Genomic DNA, 25,911 nt, shown 5'->3' with positions numbered 1-25,911 from the left:
TGCTTCTTAAGTTAAATACAACTGTTGTGCGAACTTAATCTGACACAAACTGTGTGAGCTAACCCAGTAAAACTGAAATTGATTGAAATCACTGGATATATAATGAAGTCCTTCTTATTTTTGTCCTCTGCACCAGGGCTGCTCTGCCAGCTGGATGATGCCTGCATGAGCAACCCATGCCAAAAGGGCTCCAACTGTGACACCAACCCCGTCACGGGAAATCATTTTTGTACCTGCCCCTCAGGATATGTTGGAGCTTCCTGTGATCAGGACATTGATGAATGCTCACTGGGTAAAACTCATCTTTTGCACACTGTCAGACATATTTCAACATCAGTATTCAGAGTTTAGCTTTACCACTGTCACGAAAACTTCAATTACCACACATTGGTTCGTAATTCCTTTATACAAGCTAAAATACAAGGTCATTCTTTTGCCCTATTATGGGTACTTTGGTACCCATAATTGTACCCCTAATTGCAGTAAATAACCCCCTCTGGGGTATTATTGCTGTAATCCCGCAGTTGAGGCTTTTGGTTTGGCTTTGTCAAACAACACTGAGCCACTCAACGTCCTGTAATGTCTTTTATAGTGAAATTGCTGCTTTTCACATCCTTATGGACACACCAACCTGCTAAAGGAAGTGAAATTAAAGCCTGGATCTTTTTAAACAGGTTCCAATCCGTGTGAGCATGCGGGGAAGTGTATCAATACCAGGGGCTCATTCCAGTGTAAGTGTCAGCGGGGCTTTGTGGGACCACGGTGTGAGCTGGACATCAACGAGTGCATGTCGAACCCATGTTTGAACGAGGCTACATGCCTGGACCAAATAGGAAAATTCCAGTGTATTTGCATGCCAGGTAAGATGTCTGGTTATATGGAGAAGCTACTTTTTCAGTCACATTCCCACAGGGTGCACTCTGGAACGCTCTGCTGTGCACATTTGTAAAGTCCTTTGAGGGAAATGTGTCCCATATGAATACATTTAACTTGAATTTTGTTTGTTTTGGTTAATTTCACCAAATGCAGCAAATCATATGCACTAAACAAGTCTCCTATAATCAAAAATAGGTTTTGCTTTGAACTTTAAGTAGTTCAGCTCTCACAGACCGAGCCACACTTTGAATTCAGGTGTTTTCAGTCCCATTGCTGCAAGCCCCCCACCTAGCCAGGCAGTCTGTCTTTGCAAAAGTGTGTGAAAAAATGGATCTTTTTAAAGAACTCACTGAATGTGTGAAAGAAACTGTACTGTAATAGCATGCAGTCTTTGAAACAAGTAAATTTATGATATTTCTTCTGTAAGTGGTATTTATGCAGAATGGAAGCACAAAGTGTCAGACCATGTAAAGTTACAGAAGGCTAAAGTTACACAGTCATCATCAACTACAAAAAACTGCAGCAGGAGCTTTGTGGCTGAGCAGCTCATGTAGGTGTGATGTTGAGGTTGCCCTGTGTGTGTGTATTTTTACTTTTGCATGTCACGTAATTTGCTGTGTTCATGGGAGTTAAGAATAATAGTAGAATAACTAATTGGACAAGTAAAGTCAACAAATAAAACCCATGTGAATGACTTAGGATTCCTTTCAGAATGGGTTTGTTTTGAAGTTTAGAAATTGTTAGCTGATTAATTAATGAAATTTCTTTTTACATATTCTGAAATGTGAAGATTTGCAGTTTTGACTCTTTAGACTGAGTTATATTTAATTTTGGGGCTGATGGTCAGACTTTCAGCTCGACGACATCATCGTGGATTCTGATTGAATTTGTGTGATTTTCAAGATTTTATTAAAATGCAGCAAACAAGAAAATAGAGCTGAATTAGTTAATCTGTTAACTAAGTGTGATCAACAGCAAACTTAATATTAAAGTCACATTCAGAGGAAAAGTTACAAATATATTTTACTAAAGTATTTTCAGTTCATTGCAGTTTTACATGACATCACCTTTAGCTTAACATAAATTGGGGTCAGTTTTATAAACTAACAACTTAATAAAATAAAACAATATTTAGTTATATTCCTCAGTACTTTGTATCATTTAAACCCAGTATGTAGCGGTATATTTCTGCAGTGTGAAAGTGCTTCTAACTGTGTGTCTCCGATCAAATCTCCCTCACGGTCCTCCCTTGCTAATTGGCCAGGCTACGAGGGGGAGTTCTGCCAAATCGATACGAACGAGTGCGCCAGCAGCCCCTGCCTGAACAACGGCGAGTGTATCGACAAGACCAACGCCTTCCACTGCCAGTGCCCCACAGGTGAGGCTGCCGTACCGCTGCGGAGGGGGGAGGAGGGAGAGGGCGTGGGGCCAGGGGGCACAGAGGCTGATCTTGCTCTGTCTCGCTCTCTTCTCCTCTCAAACACAAACACACACACACACACAAACACTGATCTGGACGGGCACTAATCCCAGCCCTGAGGCGAGCTTATGCTGGCCCGGGTAGCCCCGCACATACGCAGCAGTTGAGGAGAAGCGGTAAAAGAAAATCTATAAGGAAAGGCTTGAGGAAGTTTGAAGTTTTTGAACAAGTTTGTTATCCTTTTTATCAAGTCTGATGATCGAGCAGAAACTAAGCAAGGCTTGTGATTGCAACTGAGAACAAGAGAGAGCTAATAAGAGAAGGCAGAGCTGCTGCCACAGTCTGTAAAGTGACATTTTCTGTGTTGTGGTTGTAAATGAGGTAGTTCTTCAGCCTATTTTGAGGTATGTGGGTGTTTTCAAAACTCATACAGGAGCTTCACTGTTTGTACATGAGGTATTGATGTTTTGTTCAGGAGCAAAGGAATGCAACTTCTGAATATTGGATAGAAAAAAATACAGAAGAGAAAGGAAGGATCTATAGACTCCCCAAATGTGTTTTTGTTTTGCATTCTTTCACTGGGATCATTGAGGTGGAAGTGATTTTTTTTTCTTCTTCTTTTTGGAAAAGGAAAATAGCAGAGCTCAGAGTTGGGTGGATCAAAGGCAGTCTGGGTGGAGGAGAAAGATTCCTCCTGTTGAGAGAAAAAGAAAGGAAGAAGGAAAAGCAGAAAGAAAAAAAAAGACATCCACAACAAGAAAGCTTTGGAATTAATAGAGAGAGGGGGCTACAAGAGTGAACACAAGAGCTTAGCGCCTAAGAAAACTCGTTGTGTGTGACAGTGAGCGAGGGCTGTGTGAGGAAGCAGCACAAAGTGGTGGTGGTGGAAGTGTTTTTTTGGGAGGGTGTGTGGAGAAGTGGGTAGTGTTGAGATGCACGGACCGTTATGCCAAAGCAGGAAGGGTAGAAGGGGGGGAGGGGTTTTAACCGCTCTAGTTGAGATGTAAATTTGTCCCTGTTGCGAGCCAGGCCCAAGGCGAGGGTCCCCCTTTTCATTTCTGTACATGGAATAGCCATGGAAACCCCGCTGAGAGCCATTGAAATGTCTGATTCCAGCAGTCTGGGGATAAATCCCGCTTTGGCTGCTGAGGTGTGCGAGGTGCACGGCCCTGTGCGTGGTTGCATCTCCGCTTTATCCTTTGTGTGTGTGCATACTTATGCATCTGGGAAAGAAAATCTTTTCATTAATGTCAGGAGTGCTGTTGGAGAACAGAACAGTCACATTCCTGTTAAGAAACATGCAGTTTGTACCAAAGACTGTTGTTGCTGCTGTAAACTCACAGTCCCTATCAGACTGCAAACTGTTTTGATTTATAGCACTTTTCAACACTAAAAGCACAAGTAATGCCAAAAATAACAACAACATGTCACATAAAACACCCTTTTGTAGCGTTCAAATCTTTACATTCATACAGCAGAAAATATCCACTTGGTATTGTGCTGTTTTTTAATAAGCTTGGAAATTTTGAAATAATAGCTTTAAGAGTTAATTCACACTTTTCTTTTTTCACAGATCTGTGTCAAGCTTTGAAAAAAGTAAAAAATAATATTTTGCTTGCCATGCTATAAAAAATTCCATTGACTACTTGGAAATTTTAGCCTAAATTATTCTTTAAATGTATGTTTTAAAGGCCACTTAAGTAGACTCTCAGCCTTAATTCATATAAGTTATATCATATAAGTAGCACAAAATAAAAGCTGGAGTGTCTAATTTTCTAATTTTTAAAGTAGCATCAGCTTTAATCTGCTATCGACATAGTTTTGGACTGCATTGTTCTGAAAACTTTGTTAGCAGTGTCTACATTTTAGTCATCACTTCATCCGTCTGATTGCAGCCAGTTCGGGGAAGTATAAATGCTTCTAGCAGAGTCCAGTGGGAGAAATCAGCTTGCAGCTCTCCACACAAATACTTCCTCACTGGATTATCTACAACTGGTCTTTCTTTAGCTTTAAGCACCTGTGTGTTCCTGTGATGTTGTGGTGATGGGGTGGGAGGGAAGTAGAACTTTTTATCTCTTCATCAGAGAACACCCTATTAGTCTTTGAGCTGTGACAAACAGGAGACGAGGAGGAAATATCTGAGAATAAGTCCAGGAAAAACAAGAAAGCCTACTGGTTGATTTTGAATGAACAAGACTTTGAATACCGGAGGTTCAAAGGTCAAACTAGCTCTTTTTGGAGGCGGGCAGGGAGTAGAGGGGGTAGTGGGGAAGGGGTGAAAGTAAGACAGGAGAATATGCATTGTGATGGAAAGGTTTTGGGGGACAAAGAAGGCAACAGGCTCAGTTTGGTGCTGCTTTGAGCAGACAGGAGGGCCTTTGTCTTTCACCCCTTGGTCAGGAGGCCTCCTAACTTTCATTCTTTCCTCATTTCTCTCCCTCTCTCCCTCCCTCCCCTATTTTAAATGAACCAATTCCCCCACTAGCTCCTCTCCCTTTGCCTCTGCGCTGAAAAGAAGTGAAAGGAGAAAATGGGGAGCTCGTAGTGCTTCACAGTTGTTAATTAACATGCAGATTTCTGATTCGCTAAGAGCTCTTATAACATAGGCTCAGGTTTATGAGTGTGGCTGGTTTAAAATGAGATGTCTGTACACACACACGCACTCATTCACACACACACATGCGCACAATAACAGCTTTTTGTTGTTTTTCCAGGCTTCAGTGGGAACCTCTGCCAGATAGACATTGATGAGTGTGCCAGCACGCCGTGCAAAAATGGCGCCAAATGCACAGATGGACCCAACAAATATACCTGCGAGTGCACTGAAGGTATTCAAGCTTAACATAAATTATAATAATTGTAAAAGGAGCCAAGACCTTTAAAATATAACAACATTTCACAAATGAAAGTGTCAGTTAAAACAGACATCAACTCTTTTTCCTAGGTTACACTGGGAAGCATTGTGAGACAGACATAAATGAATGTTACTCCGACCCCTGCCACTATGGCTCCTGCATTGATGGCCTGGCCTCGTTCAGCTGCCAGTGCAAGCCCGGGTTCACCGGTCGGCTTTGTGAGACCAACATCAATGAGTGTCTGAGCCAGCCGTGCAGGTACGGAGGCACCTGCCAGGACAGGGAGAACAGCTATATCTGCGTCTGTCCCAAGGGAACAACAGGTAAGGATCACACACAGGAGATACAAGCGTAACATTTTACCCCTCAGCCATAAAAAGGCTGATGAGATATTGTTGTCACTCCACTGGCAGCATGGACACTCAAGTTTGTGAATGCAATAACGTGAAAACAAGGCAACATAGGATTGATAGCACAGCTGCATCTACTAAAAATCTTGGATGAGTTTGAATCTCAGTGACCTGAATCTTAAGGTCAAGTTTTCTAAAAATCTTGTGAATGCAAAAACTCAAGAAGGAAGTCACCTAGGATTTTCACATTTATACCATAAATGTTGGGCACCAGTATTTTTTTTTAAATCTAAAAAGCAACTTTCTTCCAGGAATCAACTGTGAAACCAACATCGATGACTGCAAGAGCAATCCCTGTGATTACGGGACCTGCAATGACAAGATCAATGGCTACGAGTGCGCCTGTGAACCTGGCTACACTGGTAAACTGGAGTTCATAGTTCTATTGATTTCAATATAGGAAACAGGAAACAGGAAGTTGTGATTCAGATCATGGTTGCAAGAAGGAACACAGTAGTTTTGAAATAACTCTAATGAATCCTAGAGTTTGATTGTTGACTGCATGTTAAAACATCAGATTTAAAGAAAGAAAACAAATACTGCAAATCAAGCAGTATGAGCCTTAGACATTAGCTTCAGTACTCTGATGTTAACATGTAGGATCTTGTTTGTATTTTCATACAATTGTAGTCACTGCAGTAAATACTATCCAAGGTAGATATGATACAAGATGCCTTTGTATCATAGCATCTGTCACAGATATGGATAACGTCCAGAAGAAATGTGCATTTATTGACAGTCAGTTTCTGAGATATCTCTGTAAATGGCAAAAATCAGAAACATCTCAACTCCCCATAGATATTAAGCACTAGCTGTCCTAATACCATTGGGGACCCACTATGGATTGATTGCAGAAAACCCTCCTGGGGACCCTGCATGAGTAAAACTGCTCTGGGCTCTATATGGGCTAGCCTACTCATTTTTACTTTGACTGTTTTAATAACTCTAAAAGAGACTTTGAGGCTGATTATGTTACACTAGGAAATTTGCTGTGTAACAAGTGCAAAGGTGATAACCCAAAATCCTCCCAGGAGAATGGGAGGGAGATGGTGATACTGAGGGAAACTGTGATAGTATAAGTTTTCTATTTTTGCCTGATCTGGCAGGAAAACCTAGAAAACAGATCTAACCTAAACTAACAGGTTTCAGCCTAAATTCTGAATGAGGTTAGATTTTCCAGATAATGGCTTGCTAGATTAGTGGAAATGAATAATCACATTTTCACAACATCTTTCAAAATATGCAGTTTCCTGAAAATTCTTTGATTTTACCACATTTTTCTGATATAGTACACATTTTGTGTTTGAAGGAACATAAAAACTCTTGGATCATTCCAGATAGAGGATTTTTTTTAGTTTTCCGAAAACTTTATTTCAAATAGATTAAATCTAGTGAAGATTGATGTTAGGATATTTGTTGTTCAAATAGATAAAGTGGAATTGCATGATCTTTGGCTTACTGCCACAAACTAATGCACTGGAAAAGCCCATCTTTTCCAAATATATAGCCAGGTTAAACATAACATCTGTCTGAAGTAAAAAGTGGCCAAACGAGTGCTTAAGGTGCAGCATCAGAGGATTCAAAGGTCCTGATGGGGAGGGTGACAGATGGCGAGCGAGTGCGCACGCTCCTCTGAGGCTCGACCGGTGTCACTTTCCAGCTCCACCCTGTCCCCAACCTGCTGCTGTTCGGACAAGCAAGCTGCCCTCCCGCACAAAGAGAGGACACACACACACTCTGGCACACAGGGCCAGTGGGGATTTGAGCAGGAGAAAAGATTCCCTGAAAGATTCCTGAAAGTTGAGCTTTTAAAAGCTTGGAAGCCGGTCCCTGCTTTAAAGCTAAATGGGCTGCCTTTATGCTACGCATGACACGGGCCTGAATGGCATTAACGCTTCAAGTCGCCGACAAAGGCCGCCTTTAAAGCCGTATGTTTCTGGAAATTGATACATTCGCTGTGTTGATATATAGACTTGATTGTGTGGAGGCTTTGTGTGCAGCTGTTCAGCGTTTTCATGTAATACATCAAAACTGTTGGAGTGTAAAAATGATTGCAGTGATTTCAGCACCCATCCTTTCACTGTTTATAAACTCATGGAGACTCATGATGTCAGGAAGTAAAGCGAAATATCTGTTTAGGTGCCATGTGCAACATAAACATCAACGAATGCGCGAGCAACCCCTGTCACAACGGCGGCACCTGTATCGACGGCATCAACAGCTTCACCTGCCAGTGTCCAGATGGTTACCATGACACCACCTGTTTCTCCCAAGTCAATGAGTGCCTCAGCAATCCCTGCATCCATGGTCACTGCGAGGACAAGATAAATGGGTGAGGCGGTCTATAAACATTTTTCAGGGGCAGGGCAGTGACAATAAACAAGATTTCCAACAAGAAATTTTTTCCTTTATCGATGATGTTTGTCTTTTACTCCTCATCAGCTATAAATGCCTGTGTGACTCTGGCTGGAGCGGCAAAAACTGCGACATCAACAACAATGAGTGTGAATCCAACCCGTGTATGAACGGAGGCACCTGCAAGGACATGACCAGCGGATACGTCTGCACCTGTCGCATGGGCTTCACTGGTCAGTATTTGTTAGCATGTGTCGATGAGCTTCGTTTAGTGTCATTCGAACCGTACAGTTTCACTGCTGACCACCACTTGAACTGAAATGTGTTTAATTTATTGCATGCAGGACCAAATTGCCAGAACAACATCAACGAATGTGCCTCCAATCCCTGCCTTAACCAGGGGACCTGCATTGACGACGTTGCAGGGTACAAGTGCAACTGTATCCTGCCTTACACGGGTATGGAAATATTATTGAAAATATTTGATACACCCATGTGTTGGCCTGGTGTTCTGGCATTTCCTTGCTGTGGGAGACAGTTTCCACCGGCTGTTGGGCAAAGAGGAAAATGTGTGGCGGATGAAATAGCTCTTGAGTAAAGTTCAGCAGCAAGACTTCCTCAGGGCTCAAAGACACCAAACCTCTGACTCACTGTGCTCCTCTGTGATCCACAAGCATCCGTGATGGGAGCTGGGAAACATTTTAATGTCATTTTAATGTCATCTGGCTTAGTATTTAATCAAACACATAACCATGGGAAGTTTAAGGGCAAATTGTTCTTATATTTGTCTTGTATATTTTTTTGGAAAAATCCACAGCGCTTTGAATACTAAAAGACTCTTGCTTGGCTTGGGGTGGGAACGGGTTGCTTGACACATTTCCTGTTTGCCTGCTTCCTGTCTCACAGAACAGCAAATGGCTTCACAATGGCCGGAAACTGGAGCCGACTTCCTGTATTAGCAGTATGTTATGGAAACAGATAGGGAAATATCTCCACAGGCCTCAAATACTGACAGAACCTGGCTAAAATCTTCTGATAGCATTGATTGAAAGATGATTCTGTGTCCATTTGGATTGGGTTATCTCCAAGTTCATGACTCCTGCGTGGTATCACATAGTGACAGATAAATGTTAAACAGAGTTTAATTCACTTAACGGTGTATTTCTTTCTTGCGTTTGCACACTACAGGAGAGAACTGTGAAACTCTGATGGCCCCCTGTAGCTCCAAACCCTGCAAGCATGGAGGACTGTGTCAGGAATCAGAGGACTATCTGAACTTCTCTTGTGTCTGTCCTGAAGGATGGCAAGGTAATTATTAATGTCTGCATATATGAGTACCTTCCAGGAATGACTAAGAGGTCATAGAAAAGGTCAAAAAGGACTCAGAGAGCAGCCTTTTTAGAGAACAGAAGTACACATGTAAATGTTAAATGTTAATTTAATACAAACATTTCTAATAAGAGATCCTTGGATTGTAATCAAGCTGATTATGTTCTTAATTTTATACTTACTGTGCCAGCATTTGAAGAAGTATATAATATTTGCTTTCTGTTTCCGCTCCTAATCCCTTCTAGGTCAAACCTGCGAGGTGGACATCAAAGAGTGTGTGAAGAATCCCTGTCGCAATGGAGCAACCTGCCAGAACACTTTGGGCAGTTACCACTGCAGCTGCAAACCGGGCTTTACCGGACGCAACTGCGAAAACAACATTGACGACTGCAAGCCCAGTAAGTTCATCAGTTCTTCTCCCTTTATGTGTTTCCTCTTCGTGTCCATTGATGAAAGTGCACACAAGCAGCACAATAAGAACATGCTTCCACCTGCAGACCCCTGTAGCAACGGAGGGCTCTGTAATGACGAGGTGAACGGCTTCCTGTGCACCTGCCCGGCCGGCTTTCGCGGAACAAGGTGCGAGGAGGACATCAACGAGTGTGAGAGCAACCCCTGTAAGAACGGAGCCAACTGCACTGACTGTGTCAACAGCTACACCTGCACCTGCCCGCTCGGCTTCAGTGGCATTCATTGTGAAAATAACACTCCTGACTGCACTGAGAGGTACAGAGCTCACAGAAGGTTTTGTTTTCTTGATTTAAACCCCACAGACATTGCCACTGTGTCATTGTGAGTAATCTTTTCAAGATCAGCAGGTTCACTTTCTGCGCTTTGGAGATGTAATCTTTGTTTTCTTGTCCACTACTGCCCCCTCTGGTGAAATATTGATATACAACAGTAGGTTTCAACATAGTAGTTTGCTTTTACATTAAATTAATGTGTAGCTCTAATGTTTTTTGCAAAAATGGCAGAAGCATTAGTTCTGCTCTATTCAGTCAGTTTTAAAATGTGTGAAAAAAAAATGTGTGGGGAAAAGTGTGAAATTGAAGTAGAGCAATGCTGCAACAAAAATGTTTGTTCTGGGTGAACTTTCTGTGAATCAGATATAAATTTGCCTGCAGCTCATATAATGAGAGCTGTATTGATTTACTCTCATTTCCCTAAAAAGCTGTAGAATATTTTAACCCTAATTTGATGCGCTGACGTCTGTTATTTTTTTTCCCTACAGCTCCTGCTTTAACGGTGGCACCTGTGTGGATGGCATCAATGCCTTCACATGTTTATGCCCACCAGGCTTCACCGGGAGCTACTGTCAGCATGATATCAATGAGTGTGACTCTAAACCCTGCCTGAATGGCGGTACCTGCCAGGACAGCTATGGCACTTACAAATGCACCTGCCCACACGGTTACACAGGACTAAACTGTCAGGTAGGAGGAGCTAGTAGAACAAAGTTATTCTGATTGTCTTCAAGGCTCCCTGCATTTTAACCGTAAAATGAGCAAATTACATCTGTCTGGCATATTGAATTGATAAATAACATATGCATACTGCATTAACACCACACAGTCAACATCTGTTACTTTTATTATGCTTTTCAGAACCTGGTTCGTTGGTGTGACTCGTCTCCTTGTAAAAACGGGGGAACTTGCTGGCAGACAGATACCACATACAGCTGTGGGTGTGAGACTGGATGGACGGGCCTTTATTGTGACGTCCCAAGTGTTTCCTGTGAGGTGGCAGCCAAACAGAGAGGTGAGAGGTTTCAAAAGCCTTGTTATGCCATTTGGGTTTTTTAACAGTGTTTAGCCTGTTAAACTTAGAATATCACGTCGTATATTATTTGCCGATTACTGACAAAATATAAAGAATTTTATTACAACACTTTCATCATCTTTTGCTATCCATTTAGGAGTCGATGTTGCGCATCTTTGTCATAACTCGGGTCAGTGTCTGGACGCAGGAAATGTTCACTACTGCCACTGTCAGGTGGGATACACCGGGAGCTACTGTGAGGAGCAGGTAGATGAATGCACACCAAACCCGTGCCAAAACGGCGCCACCTGCACCGACTTTCTGGGCGGATACACCTGCAAGGTAAAAACTGCGAAGAGAACGTTTTTATCCCTTTGCTATCTATGTTCAGATTTGTTTTTATGTGTCTATTTTTTTACATAAATTTGGTTTACATAAATTTTTCAAGTTTAGTATGTTATTTATATTTTATGGCAACTTTTGGTTGTTCTAACAAACATTACTTGGAGACATTTATAGTTAAACACATTTCTTGTGGTGACTGTATAACTCTAGATGTGTGCTTCTTTGCAGAAATATTTTTAATCTTAAAGCTACAACTCATTAATATATCTTCTATATTATATGATATTAACCTGCTTTTTAACTAACTGTCGGAGGCATTCAACTAAGAAGCGGTAATTGTAGCTGTTCATTGAATTTAAGTTTAAGGCAGACATCCTTTCTGCTGCAGTCCTAATGAAGAGGTTTGCTTATAAATAGAAAACAAACAGCTTGGTTATGTTAATCTTCTCCGGAGTAAAGGATCTTCTGGCCTTGGCAGGATGGAGGCCAGAAAACAGCCAGGTAAACAAAAACCATCTTTGTTTCATGTCAGACATCGATTAACTTTCCCCTCTCTTCTCTCGCTGTCCCGCTCTTCCTTCTTCCTTCTATTCCTCTTTCGTCTTTTATTCCCTCTCTTCCTCAGTGCATGCCAGGATACTTGGGGACCAACTGCTCTGTGGAGATCAATGAATGTTTCTCCCAGCCGTGCCAGAACGGGGGCACCTGCATTGACCTGATCAATACCTACAAATGCTCCTGTCCCCGGGGAACCCAAGGTCAGCAGACCCCACGCACACTCCTCCACACCTCTCTGCCTCTCCATTCTCTCCTACTCGTCTCCACGCTTCATTAATTAGGGCTTAACAGCACCCCGGGCATAAAAGCTCCACCTCCCGTCTTGGCTCCATCTCTTCCTCTACTTGTCAAGTACTCTATTGATTTTTCTCTCAGACATGAAGGGAGCGTGTGTGTTTTAGGTCAGTCTAAAGTGGCAATAGAGTTGGTTTTCCTAAAACAGCCAACATGTTGTTGGAAATTTGAAGATTAAAAAAGTTTTGTTTTTTTTAAAACAAATTCAGGTCAGTATTTAAAAATGGTTCTAAACGTCTTGACTTTAATCATTTTTGGTCAGTTTCAAGGTCTGGTTTAACCTAAAGCCATTTACACTGGAAAAGCAGAGCACTTTGACTCTCTGTTTATTTGTGGACTTTTTAAATCTGGTTTTGGATCTCAGAAATCTTTTCTTACTCGAAACATTAAAATGTTACTATATAAAACTCTTCATACAACATGCCCTGATGTATCTCTTCAAATTTAACTACTGTTTTTTTTTATGTCTTTGCAGACATGTCTATCTTTTTGTTTTTCAAAGTCCAGACCTAATTTCATACCCTTTATTCAAAATTTCCTCTATAAAGGGACACTAATATCTGCAATTTACTGGAAAATGACAGAATAGAAAGCAAATGACCTGCTGACAGTTTGTTAAAGTCATAACCGCTTTTGGTGATTCTCAAAATGATATATTGTTCATGTTCTTTATTTAAATGAATGCACATTACTTGACATTGTTGTTTCCCCCTTACTCTTCCATTGCAATCTTCAGGTGTTCACTGTGAGATCAATGTGGACGACTGCACTCCCTTCACTGACCCAGTCACCAAAGAGCCAAAGTGCTTCAACAAAGGCAAGTGTGTGGATGGAGTCGGAGGCTACCACTGCATCTGCCCTCCAGGATATGTTGGGGAGCGCTGTGAGGGAGACGTGAACGAGTGTCTGTCAAACCCCTGTGACCCGCGTGGAACGCACAGCTGCATCCAGCTCACCAACAACTACCGCTGCGAGTGTCGCACCGGATACACGGGTAAACAGCTTGGAGAGTATATTAAAGAGTTTGAGGGGGGATATGTTAGCCTGCCTTTTTGGCTGGTATTTTCTTTGCACTCACTGTTTAAACTGCCCTCATCATTCAGTTTGCATGTTCGTACTACACACAGCATATAAAAGATGGACATAACCAAAGTGAGATCAGCCGTTTAAAGTTTATGGAAGCTTTGAGTTTCTGCTTTTCACCATTGCAAATTTATCTTTTTTAAAGCAAACTTTTGGACAAGAGAGTAGCAATGATCAGATTATGCTGCCTTGGTTAACAAGATGAGCTATTATTAATTGAGTTGCTAATTTTGATTAGCTTAAACCATGCTTAAAATAAAAAGTACTTGCCAGAACAAAATAACAGGCTCCCTAATTTTTAATTATACAACTGAACTTGAATGAAGACATGAATCTGACTGCGTGTCAGTGTGATAGGTGTTGACCATTTGTTTTATCACGCAATAAACTCAAAATGGAACCATAATGTACAAAATGAATGTCATGTTGTGTTCAATATTATTTGCACGTAGCAACTGAGACCATAGTCTAATCAGGAAAGTGTTTACTGAAGTCAAGTGAAAATCAAATTGCAATGATGCAAGATACAGGAGTCAGACCCTGCTGCTGCACATCTTTTATATACAGTGTTTGTTGATCTAAAACGTACTGGTGTGGCATTAACCTTACAATTACAATGAGGAATGAAAATGAAATGACAAACCTTTTTGTGTGTGACACCTCTGTAGGTCAGCGTTGTGACACTGTGTTCGATGGCTGTAAGAGCAAACCTTGTCGTAATGGAGGCACCTGTGCTGTGGCCAGTAATACACCACATGGCTTCATCTGCAAATGTCCTCCTGTGAGTACACACTCTCGGAAATATACACAGACCTCTGTCACTCATAAGAAAGTTGTAATAAAAGAGCAAAAATTCCTCTTAATATTATCTAAATGTTGACTGTAACTTTTAAAAGAGACATACAGAAGGCGATGTGATGCTTCCATAATGGGAAATATACTTTTTTACTAATATTTGATCTAAATTAGCCCTCTTGGCTTTAATCATAGATAGCCTGATATTGGCTTGAATTTTAGTTTTCAGGAATAAGACAGATTGCTTATATTCATATCAGTCTAATTTATTGAATATATAATAAGCATAAATCATATATATTATTCTTCCTGTAGGGCTTTACTGGCTCCACGTGTGAATACGACTCCCAGACCTGCGGCAGCCTTCACTGTCGCAATGGAGGCACATGCATCTCCGGTCATAAGAGTCCCACGTGTCTCTGTGCTCCATTATTCACTGGACCTGAATGCCAATATCCCACTGACAGTCCCTGTTATTCGAACCCCTGTTACAACGGCGGCACGTGTGAATACACCTCAGAGGAGCCGTACTACCACTGTGAATGCCCAGCTAACTTCAACGGCCTCCGCTGCCACATCCTGGATTACAGCTTCCCGGGAGGGTCTGGCCACAACATCCCGCCACCCCCAGTGGACGTCCCCTGCGGGATCCCGCAGTGTGAAGAGCGCAAGTACAACAAGCACTGCGATGTGTCCTGTAACAACCATGAGTGCGGCTGGGACAACGGCGACTGCTCGCTCAATTTCAACGATCCGTGGAAGAACTGCTCGGCCGCTCTGCAGTGCTGGCGATACTTCAATGATGGGAAGTGTGACTCACAGTGTGACAATGCTGGATGTCTGTATGATGGGTTTGACTGCCAGAACTTGGAAGGACAGTGCAAGTAAGTGTATTTAAGTGAAATAAGAGTTAGCTTAGCTTCATAAAATATCCAGTTAAATATCTTAAAATCTATTTGTCTTGCTTGGTGTGCTGCTAATTAGATGCTGAGAAGAACAAACAGGATAGAGAACTACAGTGATAAAACTGTCTTTAATACAACAGTTCATTATTTTCCAGTAGAGCTGTAGGTAGTTCCTGTGTCATATACTTCTTCTTTTAAGCATATATGTGCAATTAAGAGATATTTAATTGGGCCTTTGCATCCAATTTTTTTGCAGCCCTCTCTATGACCAGTACTGCAAGGATCACTACGCCGATGGCCATTGCGACCAGGGCTGCAACAACGCAGAGTGCGAGTGGGATGGCCTGGACTGTGCCAGCAACATGCCTGAGAAGCTAGCCGTGGGCCAGCTGGTCCTGGTTGTCCACATCACCCCTGAACACCTCCTCAACAACTCCTTTGGCTTCCTGCGCGAGCTGAGCCGCGTGCTCCGAACCAATGTGGTATTGAAGAAGGATACAAAGGGGGAAATGATGGTCTACCCATATTATGGGAACGAACATGAGCTGAAAAAGTACAACGTCAAGCGTTCAGTGGACTCTTGGTCAGAGGTTCCTGGCAAAGTGCTGAATGTGGTCAAGAGGAGCCTGTATGACTTGGCTGGTGACAGCAAGAGAGCAAAGAGGGAGCTGGATCATTTGCAGATCAAAGGGTGAGAAGGCATTTCTGAAAATATTTCAGTCATTAACCTGCAAATTGTTCAGATCATTTTCTTCCATTATCTGTCATTTTATATGCTCATCTTTGTTTTTGGATTTCGTTTTTTCTTTTTGGGGGGGTTTAAGAAGATTTTTATTTCTTTGCGGAAGCTAATGAAATTCAGAAAAATGATAAAGTCTGGAGTCACTTTGTGTTTTCTTCACTCTCTAGGTCAATTGTCCACTTGGAGGTGGACAACCGTCAGTGCTTCCAACAATCCACCGAGTGTTTCCAGAGCACAAGTGATGCTGCAGCGTTCCTTGGGGCTTTGGAGTCCAGTGGCAAACTGGATGTACCTTTCACCATTGAAGCTGTTTACAGTAAGTATATTTAATAGGTATCTGCATGAATTAAAAAGTCTGTATGCATTGTTGGCTTTCCAAAAACTAGAACTCTCTATAAAGAAAATAAAGCAAAAGCAAATTTTGACTGCAGCTTGTCAAATTCTGGACACTTTTTACCAAAGATATTTGATCTAAAGCAGCTGCTTCAGATTTTCATATATTCATATTTTCATATATTGTATGATGAAACTTTTCTAATCAATGTACACTCAATGGAAAAGTCTATTGATTTTGTGTATTTTCCATACTGTTAACAAATCACAAGAAAAAAACAAAGCCATCATTGACTCCTATTAAAAACGTAGTGGGCCTCAGGTTGTACTGCATATTTCTTTATCAGGCCAAACCTCCACTTGAATACATTTGATGTAGCCTGCAAAACCCAGGCAAATATTTTTATTCCTAAAATTTCAAAACTTCTTGATTAACATGTAAAAAACATGTTCATTTATCTCTGTTCATGTATAATTGTTGGTTTAGTCTTTTTTTTTTTAATTGGATCTTTTTATAAATGAAAACATAAAATCGACTACACTCCTTAAATGTTGTATGCAAATACAACATTAGTTGTATTGCACACTGGTAATCATTTTCATTTCTGTGCAAACCCAAGGTTTCTTGAAGACAGTCTAAAATGTAAAACAGGATCGCACAAATTAGCTTGATTGTTTGTAAAGTAAAATAAATGTCATTAGTAGTATGAGGACTAAAACATGAAAAATCACTGATGGGGTTTTTTAAGGCCTCGTGGTGTCCACACGTACAGAACATACTCGGATTAGACACATGCTCTTTCATGCTCACGCTCAAAGCAAATGTATCCGACGTGGCCTCTGGTCGGGTCCTAACCTTACAACTCTTTGATTGTGTATTTGTTATGCAGCCGTGAACAAATGCAGTTGTGAATCTCTTGGCCTAAACAATGAGTCCTCCCCTCGGTGTAAATCCAATGGCTTGAGGCTCCAAAATGGTTAATTGCCGTAAATCAACTCATCCAACCTCCCCCCGCCTCCAAAATCACATAAAATAACCGTATCTGTCTGTTTCTCAGACATGGACACATATACGTCCACGGATATCACACTCGCACACATGCACGCACACGCACTTCATCCCACAGTGTGAGGGGCTGCTGCAACCTTCACCTCGCTGAATGTAATACCAGGACTTAATGTATCTCTGAGGGTTTAGGTTGGGGGAGTTTATCATTTCAAAATCGTTAGTGGAAAAAAAGAGAAGAGGAAAAATTGATCGGGAGTGTGCTAGAAGTTGGGAGTCTTTGTTATCTCGAAAATCCTAATAAATCCTTCGTCTTTACAGCTTAAAGTGCGTGCAGTAATTTGAAGTTCATTAATCCCCCTCCCTTTTTTCTCTTAAAGAAGAAATGGTAAAGTTGTCTCTTGGTACCCTGGGCTGAAAAGAGAGAGAGGAGGTGGTGGTGGTGTACTTTTCTCCCCCTTTTCTTTTTTTTTTATCACGCCCCATCCCTTTTTTTTCTTTTTTTGATGAAAAGTGGTTAGCAATTCTGATTATTACTGAATAGATAGAAGAAGCTAGCTTTACAAACGGTGAGGATCGTCAGTCCATTTCAGACACTGGCTGCGTTTTGGAGTGGGATCCGCGGGGCGAAGGAGAGCCGGACTAGCTCTGCTCGAACACTCAGGCTGATCCTGGGTGTCCCGGTCCAGCGGTCCACATCTTGTCCTCAGCCCACTGTGAACATAATGTCCATTTTCCTACCAGGTGGCGTGGAACCCGAGCCGCCACAGGTTTCCTACCTAATCTACTTGGTACTGGGCGGTTTAGGGATGCTGGCCTTCCTTGGACTGGGAATGGTGGCTGCCCGAAAGCGCCGTCATGAACACGGGCGGCTCTGGCTTCCCGAGGGCTTCAAGACCACAGATAGCAAGAAGAAGAGACGTGAGCCTGTTGGAGAGGATTCGGTGGGATTAAAGTAAGTTTACATTTATTCGGCGCTCGCTGTCATTTGGTGTGTGTTTCTTTGCGGGTTGGGTGACGGGCCAGTTCTTTAGGTAAAAATTTGGAAAAATGGGATTTTTCTCTGGATCATTAATGATAATGATATAGCAGGTTTACGTGTGAATTAATTGACTTGTTGGGGCAGAGGGGTGTGGTATGAAATCAATCAATGCTTTTGTTTTTTCGGCATCGCTACACCATTAATGGTGAGTGGCTTGTATGAGACTGAAGCAGTGGAGTACGAGGATTTTTAAAAGGTTTTCTGCTTCATCACAGGCCAATGAAAAACACCTCAGACATTTCTCTCATGGATGACACCCACACTGAGTGGGGAGAAGACGAACCTTCAGATGCGAAACGCTTTAGGGTAAGGAACTCTGACATAACTAAAATATAACGATTATTATTATTATTATTCAATTTTACAGTCTGAGCAACTATTTCATAAGACATCTAATTCTAGGCTTTGAGAGAATTGTTTGTGTATTTTTAAATGTTTAAAATAATTTTATGATCTTTTTATAATACATTTTAAACTTTTTTTTGTTTTTTTCTAATTCGATTTAAAGTCAGTTTCAGTTGTCTGACCTCCTGCTGTCCCCGTTTTAACAGTTTGATGAGCAGGCTGTGTTGGATGCGGACGACCAGACAGACAACCGCCAGTGGACGCAGCAGCACCTGGATGCCGCTGACCTGCGCATCCCATCTATAGCTCCCACACCCCCTCAGGGCGAGATTGAGAATGACTGCCTGGATGTCAATGTCCGCGGTCCAGGTGTGTTATGAACCATAGATATTATTTATATTAGCGGGACCTCTTATCTTTAGGTTATTTTTATTGCGGATGACTTGGTTGTCTTCATATAAACCATTAAATTACAGAGACTACTGAGCTGTAACTGCTTCACATGCCAGCAAAGCTCTCAGTTTTTAGGAAATTATGTATATATAATTATATATAATGTGCATTTAATATATATATATATATATATATATATATATATATATATATATTAATACATATATAATATAATATATATATAGTCAATATATAATATATAATATATATAGTATATATATGTCATATATGTCTTTTTTTTTTGCCTTTTTTCTTTTTGCTTGTGAAATACAGAACTGAAAAGTCTAGGTGAGGGAACTGGGGGAGGAAAATCCTTCGGTAGTGTAAAGCTATTACTGATATTTGAATGGATCAAGGGGCAAAGAACTTTTTGAGCACACATTCCTAGTAGTCACACATTTTTCTGTGTGTGTTTTTCTTGTGTAAACTTGTGTATGTGAATTGATTAATATCTTTTCTGGGCAAACATTTCACATTTCCTAAGGATGTGTGTGTGTGTTTTTTTTTATGTGTGTGCGTGCGTGTGTAATTGCGCATGTAGGAGCTGCTAAAGCTCCATGTCCTCAGGGTAAAGGATCTTCTTCAAAGCAGCTGGCTGGAAGCCAGATGCCTGGGGGAAAACACTGATTCCTGATCAGATTAATCATTTGACCAGTAATAGGCCTCTGTTTTCTTTTTTTTTCTTTTTTTATTCTACATTACAAAAACCAATGAAGGCATCAGATGCGAAAACCTAACTTTGTACTAAGTGGCAAATTCCCTGAAGAAAAGCTATGAAAAATCAAAGTAACAGGTTTAACATCTTGAGAGCACACTTTTCCCCCCGTTGCGGATCGATGCACTTGAATCGACCAAATCTGCGAGATCTGGGGCTTGCTATCCTTTTGAAGAGGAGAAAACCTATCCAAGTCGACTGACTGAGCCGCCTCTCACAGCCAGATTTTAATGCTTCGTTTTTGCAGTAGTCTAGCTTTAGCAAGCCTTGGCCTCTATCCCTCTAGCTTCGCTTTCCTTCTGAAGCTTCTCCTGTGCCGGGGCCTTGATCAGAATCTATTATCGAAAAAGAGAGAGCTGTGATGATTCAACCCAGGAAAAAGTGTCAAATCCACATTCGATTTGTTTGTTGCTTTGTTTTGATCTGCCAGGTGCTTTGAAGTGAACCCTCTTGTAGTTTTGCAGTAGTTAATATGACTGTACTGTGCTGACCATGCAGTGCCTTTTTTTTTCATTCGCTTCTTCTGGCCCTTCCGTGCAGATGGATTCACACCCCTGATGATTGCGTCCTGCAGTGGCGGAGGTTTAGAAACAGGCAACAGCGAGGAGGAGGAGGACGCCTCTGCTAATGTGATCAATGACTTCATCTATCAAGGTGCTAACCTCCACAACCAGACTGATCGGACGGGTGAAACAGCTCTTCACCTGGCTGCCCGCTATGCCCGCTCTGATGCTGCTAAACGCCTGCTGGAGGCCAGCGCTGATGCCAACATACAAGACAACATGGGCAGAACTCCTCTGCATGCTGCTGTGGCAGCTGATGCCCAAGGAGTGTTCCAGGTGGGTTTCTTTATCATTTATTTATTTCTTTTTGGATTAGGAAACCCAAAATGCAAATGTGAGCATGGCTCCTTTAAAGTCTTTTTTTTCATCTTAAAATTGTGATGACCATTTTGTGTGAAAAATATAGCTATTAAAAAATATTAATAGTACAAAGTTAAAATACTTTAAATTTCCTGTAAAATTCATTATTCTAAAGGAATCTAATGGAGTAATGTGTTGTACATCTTTGCAGATTCTGATAAGGAACCGTGCCACAGACTTAGATGCCCGCATGCATGATGGCACTACACCCCTGATCTTGGCTGCCAGGCTTGCAGTGGAGGGCATGGTGGAGGAGCTCATTAACTGCCATGCTGATGTCAATGCAATTGATGATTTTGGTAAGGTTTCAATGTTTTTTGCCACTTACGATATTCACAAAAGCCTGAAATCTTCACATTTTAGTGCTAAATGTGGTGCAAAAAGAATTTTATATCTAATGACCCTGTTCCTGTCTCTGCAGGTAAATCAGCCCTACATTGGGCCGCAGCAGTAAATAACGTGGAGGCAGCCATTGTGCTACTCAAAAATGGTGCCAACAAGGACATGCAAAATAACAAGGTATAGAAATAACCCCCTTTCTGCAATGAAGGAACATTCCTTGTGCATCTGTTAAACTGTTTAATATATTGTCTCCTTTCTGTTTACTTCAGGAGGAAACACCTCTGTTCTTGGCTGCTAGGGAAGGAAGCTATGAGACTGCCAAGGTCTTGCTGGACCATTTTGCCAACAGAGAAATAACTGATCACATGGACCGGCTACCCAGAGACATTGCACAAGAGAGAATGCATCACGACATTGTGCGGCTGATGGACGAGTACAACCTGGTACGAAGTCCTCCCATGCATGGAGGGTCACTAAGCACCACACTGTCACCCCCTCTTTGCTCGCCTAATGGCTTCCTGGGAAACATGAAGCAGCCCCAGCCTCAAGGTCAAGGCCAGAGCAAAAAGGCACGCAAGCCCAGCACCAAAGGCATCGGGTGCAAGGAGGGAAAAGACATGAAGGTGAAGAAGAAGAATTCCCAGGATGGGAAGCCTGGGAACCTCCTGGATAGCTCAGCTGTTCTGTCTCCAGTTGACTCCCTGGAGTCTCCACATGGCTATGTCTCTGATGTAGCTTCACCGCCGATGATGACCTCACCTTTCCAGCAGTCGCCGTCTGTATCCCTGAACCATCTGCAGGGGATGTCTGACCCACACCTGGCTGTAAACCACATGGTGATGCCAAGCAAGCAGGAGCTGGCTCGAATGCAGTTTGACCCAATGCCTCCACGTCTTACCCACCTACCCGTTACTGTCTCCAGTGGCCAGGGCGCCATGAATGGGCAGTGTGATTGGCTGTCCAGGATGCATGGCAACATGAGCCAACCAGGTCAGTACAACCCAATGAGAAACAACTCTGGTGGTCAAGGAGGTCTTCACCAGGGAGGCCAGCACGGGATGATGACAACAACGCTCCATAATGGCCACCCAAACAGCAGCCTGACTCAGATGATGACATATCAGGGCATCCAGAACACCAGAATGGGTCCACAGTCGCACATATTGCAACAGCAAGCTCAACAGATGCAGCAGATGCAGAACCTTCAGCAGCTTCAACAACAGCAGCAGCAGCATCAACAGCAGCAGCAGAGCATCCAGCTGCAGCACCAGAACTCAAACACAGCCAACACCCAAAACTTCATCAGTGGGGAGCTCAGTTCTCCAGAGCTCCAGCAGGGCACAGGCAACTCCACCATGCCCATCCGCACCATCCTGCCTCAGGAGACCCAGATTATGCCCTCCTCCATCAGCCAGTCAATGCCTAGCACCCAGTTCCTCACCCCACCCTCTCAGCACAGTTATTCGGGCCCCATTGACAACACCCCAAACCATCAGGTCCAAGTACCTGACCACCCCTTTCTGACACCCTCTCCCGGCTCCCCTGACCAGTGGTCCAGTTCATCTCCTCATTCCAACATGTCCGACTGGTCAGAGGGCATCTCGAGTCCACCGACAAGCATGCAGTCTCAGATTGCACACATACCTGAACAGTTCAAATAAAAATCTTCAGACCCAGTTGAGCTGCTGTACATATGTATTTTTTTTTGTCTAAAAAGGCACTCTTGGAGGAAAAAGAGAAAGGGCAACGCTGTAAACGGGATTTTAAAAAACCTTCATAAGCTTTTATACTAACAGCAACATCTGTGTTTCATCCATTCTTTTATTTATTAATGTCTTATTTATAAGCATTGCCTGCCTTCAGAAATTTGTGGGGTCCACGGTGTTATGTCATAAGCAGGGCAGTGGATGGCCTTTATAGTAAGTCTTTTCTTTTAGTACTTCTTTTCTGGAGTGAAGTCGCAGCATACACACTGGGTATTTATTTTCCCTTAAGGACTTTGCCTTTTTTATATGGTTTCTCATGTTTATATATATATATTTTTGTATAATCTTGTTTATAATGAAAATCGTGATTAAGGGGCATTTTTATAGAGCACATATTAAGTTTCAGTGTTATTTCAGTTATTTGTAAGCATCTGAAATATCAACTGATGGTAAACTGTTAACAGTACATGAATGCCATGTACAGGTCCTGTATGATATGGGAGCTTCCATAAATATCATGTGATTCTTAGCTACACTCTTTAGAGTCATGTAAATTTCTTGAATCAGTGGAACAGCATTATGTTGCGCCTCTTGGTTTGATTTCACTCGTGTGGAAATGGAGTGGGAATGTGATATGTTGTACAGTATAAGGCCATCTTGGAGATTGGCAGTTAAGGCAGGCTTGAGTATCTGCGAGTCCTGTGGTGTTGGAGATCTGGCCCGTCGGCCACAGTGTATGTTTTTGTTCAGAGGGAAAAGGAATCTCCATTTTCTCTCTCCCTTAGTTTGAGCCTATGGCTGTGTCCTTCCTTCTGTAAATATGCCCCTTGTGTCCCTTGTAAGCAAGATTTTGTTCAAGAAATCTTATGTCTTAAGCATGCAATTTTGATAGGTGTTACACCAATCATCAGCCTCTAAAATGTAAAACAGAACAGAATTTATATTTTGTATCCTATTGTCCCTTATGCATAAATAAATTTGAACTCTATACAAATAGGCACAATATATTGTTAGGTGGTGTTTTTCTCATAAAAAAAATGGAAAAATAAATAAATATTGAGGTTTTATAAATTGATATTTATTTGCTGTTCTGGAACACACAAAAATCCATTGAGGCAAACGTTTATGTATGATAGAAAGGTTTTTTTGTTACACTTCAATGAAATGAAAACTGTTGGTTTTGTTCTCAAGTTGTGTCCACCTTAATGTTTTGTGAGATGCACTCTGGTATAGTTTGGAAAAAGTTCTGTTTTTAAAAACCACATTAGGTTGTAGTGAAAAATGCAATATCTGCAATATGTTTCCTTTGTCTTTATAAAGCTATAATTTGCAACAAATGTATTTTCCCTTTTCATTTTCAATCTGTAAAAATGTTTCTTGTTATAATAAAGGGCACCTGTGTGTCTTGAAATCAGTGATAATTGTCTTTTATTTTTTATGCTTGTGTGTTTATAATAAACATCTAAAGTACAAATCCAGTAAAGTCATCACTGCAATTAGGTTAGCCTGTGATGAGTAAAGCTGAATTTTCCTGTGATCTGGCTCTTACTTTTAATTTAATGTATGTATGGATGGAGTATGTCCCCATCTGGTGGTGACAGTTGTTAAAGAAAATTAATTATATTAAGTTTAAGTGAATTACAGCTGCAATATTTATACAACATCGTGAAAATTCATAAGAAGAACAAATCATCTGAATACCATAGTTGGTATAAGCTGTGGGACCCATTCCTCAATTTACTGTGTAATGATTAAGTAAAAACGTAAAAAAAAAGAAATATGCATGCTCAACATGCTCAGACTGAATGCCATAGAGATACTTAAGCAAATAGTTTTTGTTATTTTTCTATAAAACTCTACAACAGCTTATTTTTGTAAAAGATCAACACACCTGTAGGGATCCAAGGTTACACACACATTTACATAATAATGGAGTATACCTTCTTTCTGATTTTTCTTAGATTTATCGTGTACATATTATTTATTAAAGCATTTTGAACAACTCTTTTGCAACATTTTTTAATCGATCTATATTAGAAAAATGGTATTAATATAATCGATCGACAGGGTGGAAAAATGAAAACAAACAGAAAAAACACTCCTCATATTGTCATTTAGTATTCCCATATAGTAACCTAATTGATATTCATCTTTTCTGAAGCCTATTTTTAATATTAATTAACTCGTTGTTGTTGTTGTTGTTGTTTTAACTCCAGTTTCAGCTTTGTTTTAGTTACCTTGATGTTGGACCGTTGGAGATCTGAGGATCCTCTAAGTGCAGGTTAAAGAAGCAAATATTACGATGTTTCATAATTTTGTTGCAAGTAACTGTGTTTTCTAAAAACGGCTTGACCGGGTTGATTGTATTTTTGGACCTGTCACTCAAAAGAACTACACATCCCACAATCCAGCATTGGCGGTACAGTTGGGAGTTCAAAGTTCAAGTTACAGTAAAAATAGGGTTTTCGCTAGTTACTGCCTGTGAGCTAACAGGAAAAAACAAGAACTCGTCTTGAAGAGGACGTGTTTCTCGGTTACCACCGCAGCGAAAACCGACCGAGGAACCCCCAAATGGCCCTCAGCTAGTCGGTGCCCGCTCTCACTCTGTTGTTGGTGGATTTACAGACGACAGCTAGCTGGGTGCTAAGGTTAGCACGCAAGCTTGCCAAATAGGCACATAGCAACTGCTGCTAGCTATCGTCACTGGACTGGTACTGTTAAGTCTGGAGCTATGTTCGTGCAGGAGGAAAAAATATTTGCCGGCAAAGTGCTGAAAATACACATCTGCACCATGGACGGCACGGAATGGTTGGAGGAGGTCACGGAAGACACGACTGTTGAGAAACTAAAGGAGAGGTGCTTGAAACATGTAGGTTTTTCTTGGCTTGTTTGTGTTTGTCCTGCTTCCTTTTTTTTTCCGACCTGTCACTCCTCTGCCTGGGGTGCTTTACACTGTGCCATGTCCCTTTCGTAAACTGTCAGTGTCAGTATCACTGGCGCTGTATTTATAGTAACTGGGTAGACTTTGCTATTTATAATTTAGCAGGTTGGTTGTCCCAGTAGCTACTAAGAAACGCATGCTACTTTTTAGCCATTCTATTATTATACAGCTCACTTCTCCTTCCTTGGGCTATGGCGAAAACTCAAGTAGTGGTTTAAGTTTTGGTTTTCCTGTCAGCCCAGTATATTCTTAAATTAATTAATACGTCTCTGAAACTTCATGAAGTCAGTGCTTAGAGTTTTTAGATGAGTCATGTTTTGTTTACCCAACCAATCCTGAATTTATGATGACAAGGCAAAGAGAGAAAGCACCTAATCCTC

General features: G+C 41.5%; 2 protein-coding genes across 2 annotated transcripts in view; both read left to right on the top strand.

Annotated features, from left to right (window-relative positions):
- Positions 1 to 24,004, top strand: part of notch1b (notch receptor 1b) — a 40,392-nt gene extending 16,388 nt beyond the window's left edge. Inside the window, exons 7-34 of the mRNA XM_042223447.1 lie at positions 137 to 292; positions 675 to 860; positions 2,141 to 2,254; positions 5,011 to 5,124; positions 5,241 to 5,474; positions 5,813 to 5,923; positions 7,701 to 7,893; positions 8,004 to 8,149; positions 8,261 to 8,374; positions 9,105 to 9,224; positions 9,491 to 9,643; positions 9,743 to 9,971; positions 10,477 to 10,678; positions 10,850 to 11,003; positions 11,161 to 11,345; positions 11,974 to 12,106; positions 12,937 to 13,194; positions 13,952 to 14,064; positions 14,394 to 14,962; positions 15,240 to 15,674; positions 15,893 to 16,041; positions 17,809 to 18,019; positions 18,322 to 18,412; positions 18,658 to 18,820; positions 20,160 to 20,458; positions 20,694 to 20,841; positions 20,964 to 21,061; positions 21,154 to 24,004. Of these exons, the coding sequence (XP_042079381.1) occupies positions 137 to 292; positions 675 to 860; positions 2,141 to 2,254; positions 5,011 to 5,124; positions 5,241 to 5,474; positions 5,813 to 5,923; positions 7,701 to 7,893; positions 8,004 to 8,149; positions 8,261 to 8,374; positions 9,105 to 9,224; positions 9,491 to 9,643; positions 9,743 to 9,971; positions 10,477 to 10,678; positions 10,850 to 11,003; positions 11,161 to 11,345; positions 11,974 to 12,106; positions 12,937 to 13,194; positions 13,952 to 14,064; positions 14,394 to 14,962; positions 15,240 to 15,674; positions 15,893 to 16,041; positions 17,809 to 18,019; positions 18,322 to 18,412; positions 18,658 to 18,820; positions 20,160 to 20,458; positions 20,694 to 20,841; positions 20,964 to 21,061; positions 21,154 to 22,545 (6,470 nt within the window). The 3' untranslated portion in view covers positions 22,546 to 24,004. The remainder of the gene's footprint in view (positions 1 to 136; positions 293 to 674; positions 861 to 2,140; positions 2,255 to 5,010; positions 5,125 to 5,240; positions 5,475 to 5,812; positions 5,924 to 7,700; positions 7,894 to 8,003; positions 8,150 to 8,260; positions 8,375 to 9,104; positions 9,225 to 9,490; positions 9,644 to 9,742; positions 9,972 to 10,476; positions 10,679 to 10,849; positions 11,004 to 11,160; positions 11,346 to 11,973; positions 12,107 to 12,936; positions 13,195 to 13,951; positions 14,065 to 14,393; positions 14,963 to 15,239; positions 15,675 to 15,892; positions 16,042 to 17,808; positions 18,020 to 18,321; positions 18,413 to 18,657; positions 18,821 to 20,159; positions 20,459 to 20,693; positions 20,842 to 20,963; positions 21,062 to 21,153) is intronic.
- Positions 24,005 to 24,961: 957 nt separating this feature from the next.
- The window catches only part of ubac1 (UBA domain containing 1), a gene marked incomplete in the record, with an annotated part of 7,545 nt that continues 6,595 nt past the window's right edge, over positions 24,962 to 25,911 (top strand). The window contains 1 exon segment of the mRNA XM_042223448.1: positions 24,962 to 25,459. Coding sequence (XP_042079382.1) covers positions 25,322 to 25,459 — 138 coding nt within the window.

This window comes from Haplochromis burtoni, unplaced genomic scaffold, assembly GCF_018398535.1.
Source record: "Haplochromis burtoni strain Fernald_Lab_line unplaced genomic scaffold, NCSU_Asbu1 Contig_111, whole genome shotgun sequence".
NCBI classification, from domain to species: Eukaryota; Metazoa; Chordata; class Actinopteri; order Cichliformes; family Cichlidae; genus Haplochromis; species Haplochromis burtoni.
The sequence above is the reverse complement of the archived record's forward strand: the minus strand, read 5'-3'. Positions and strand labels throughout refer to the sequence as shown.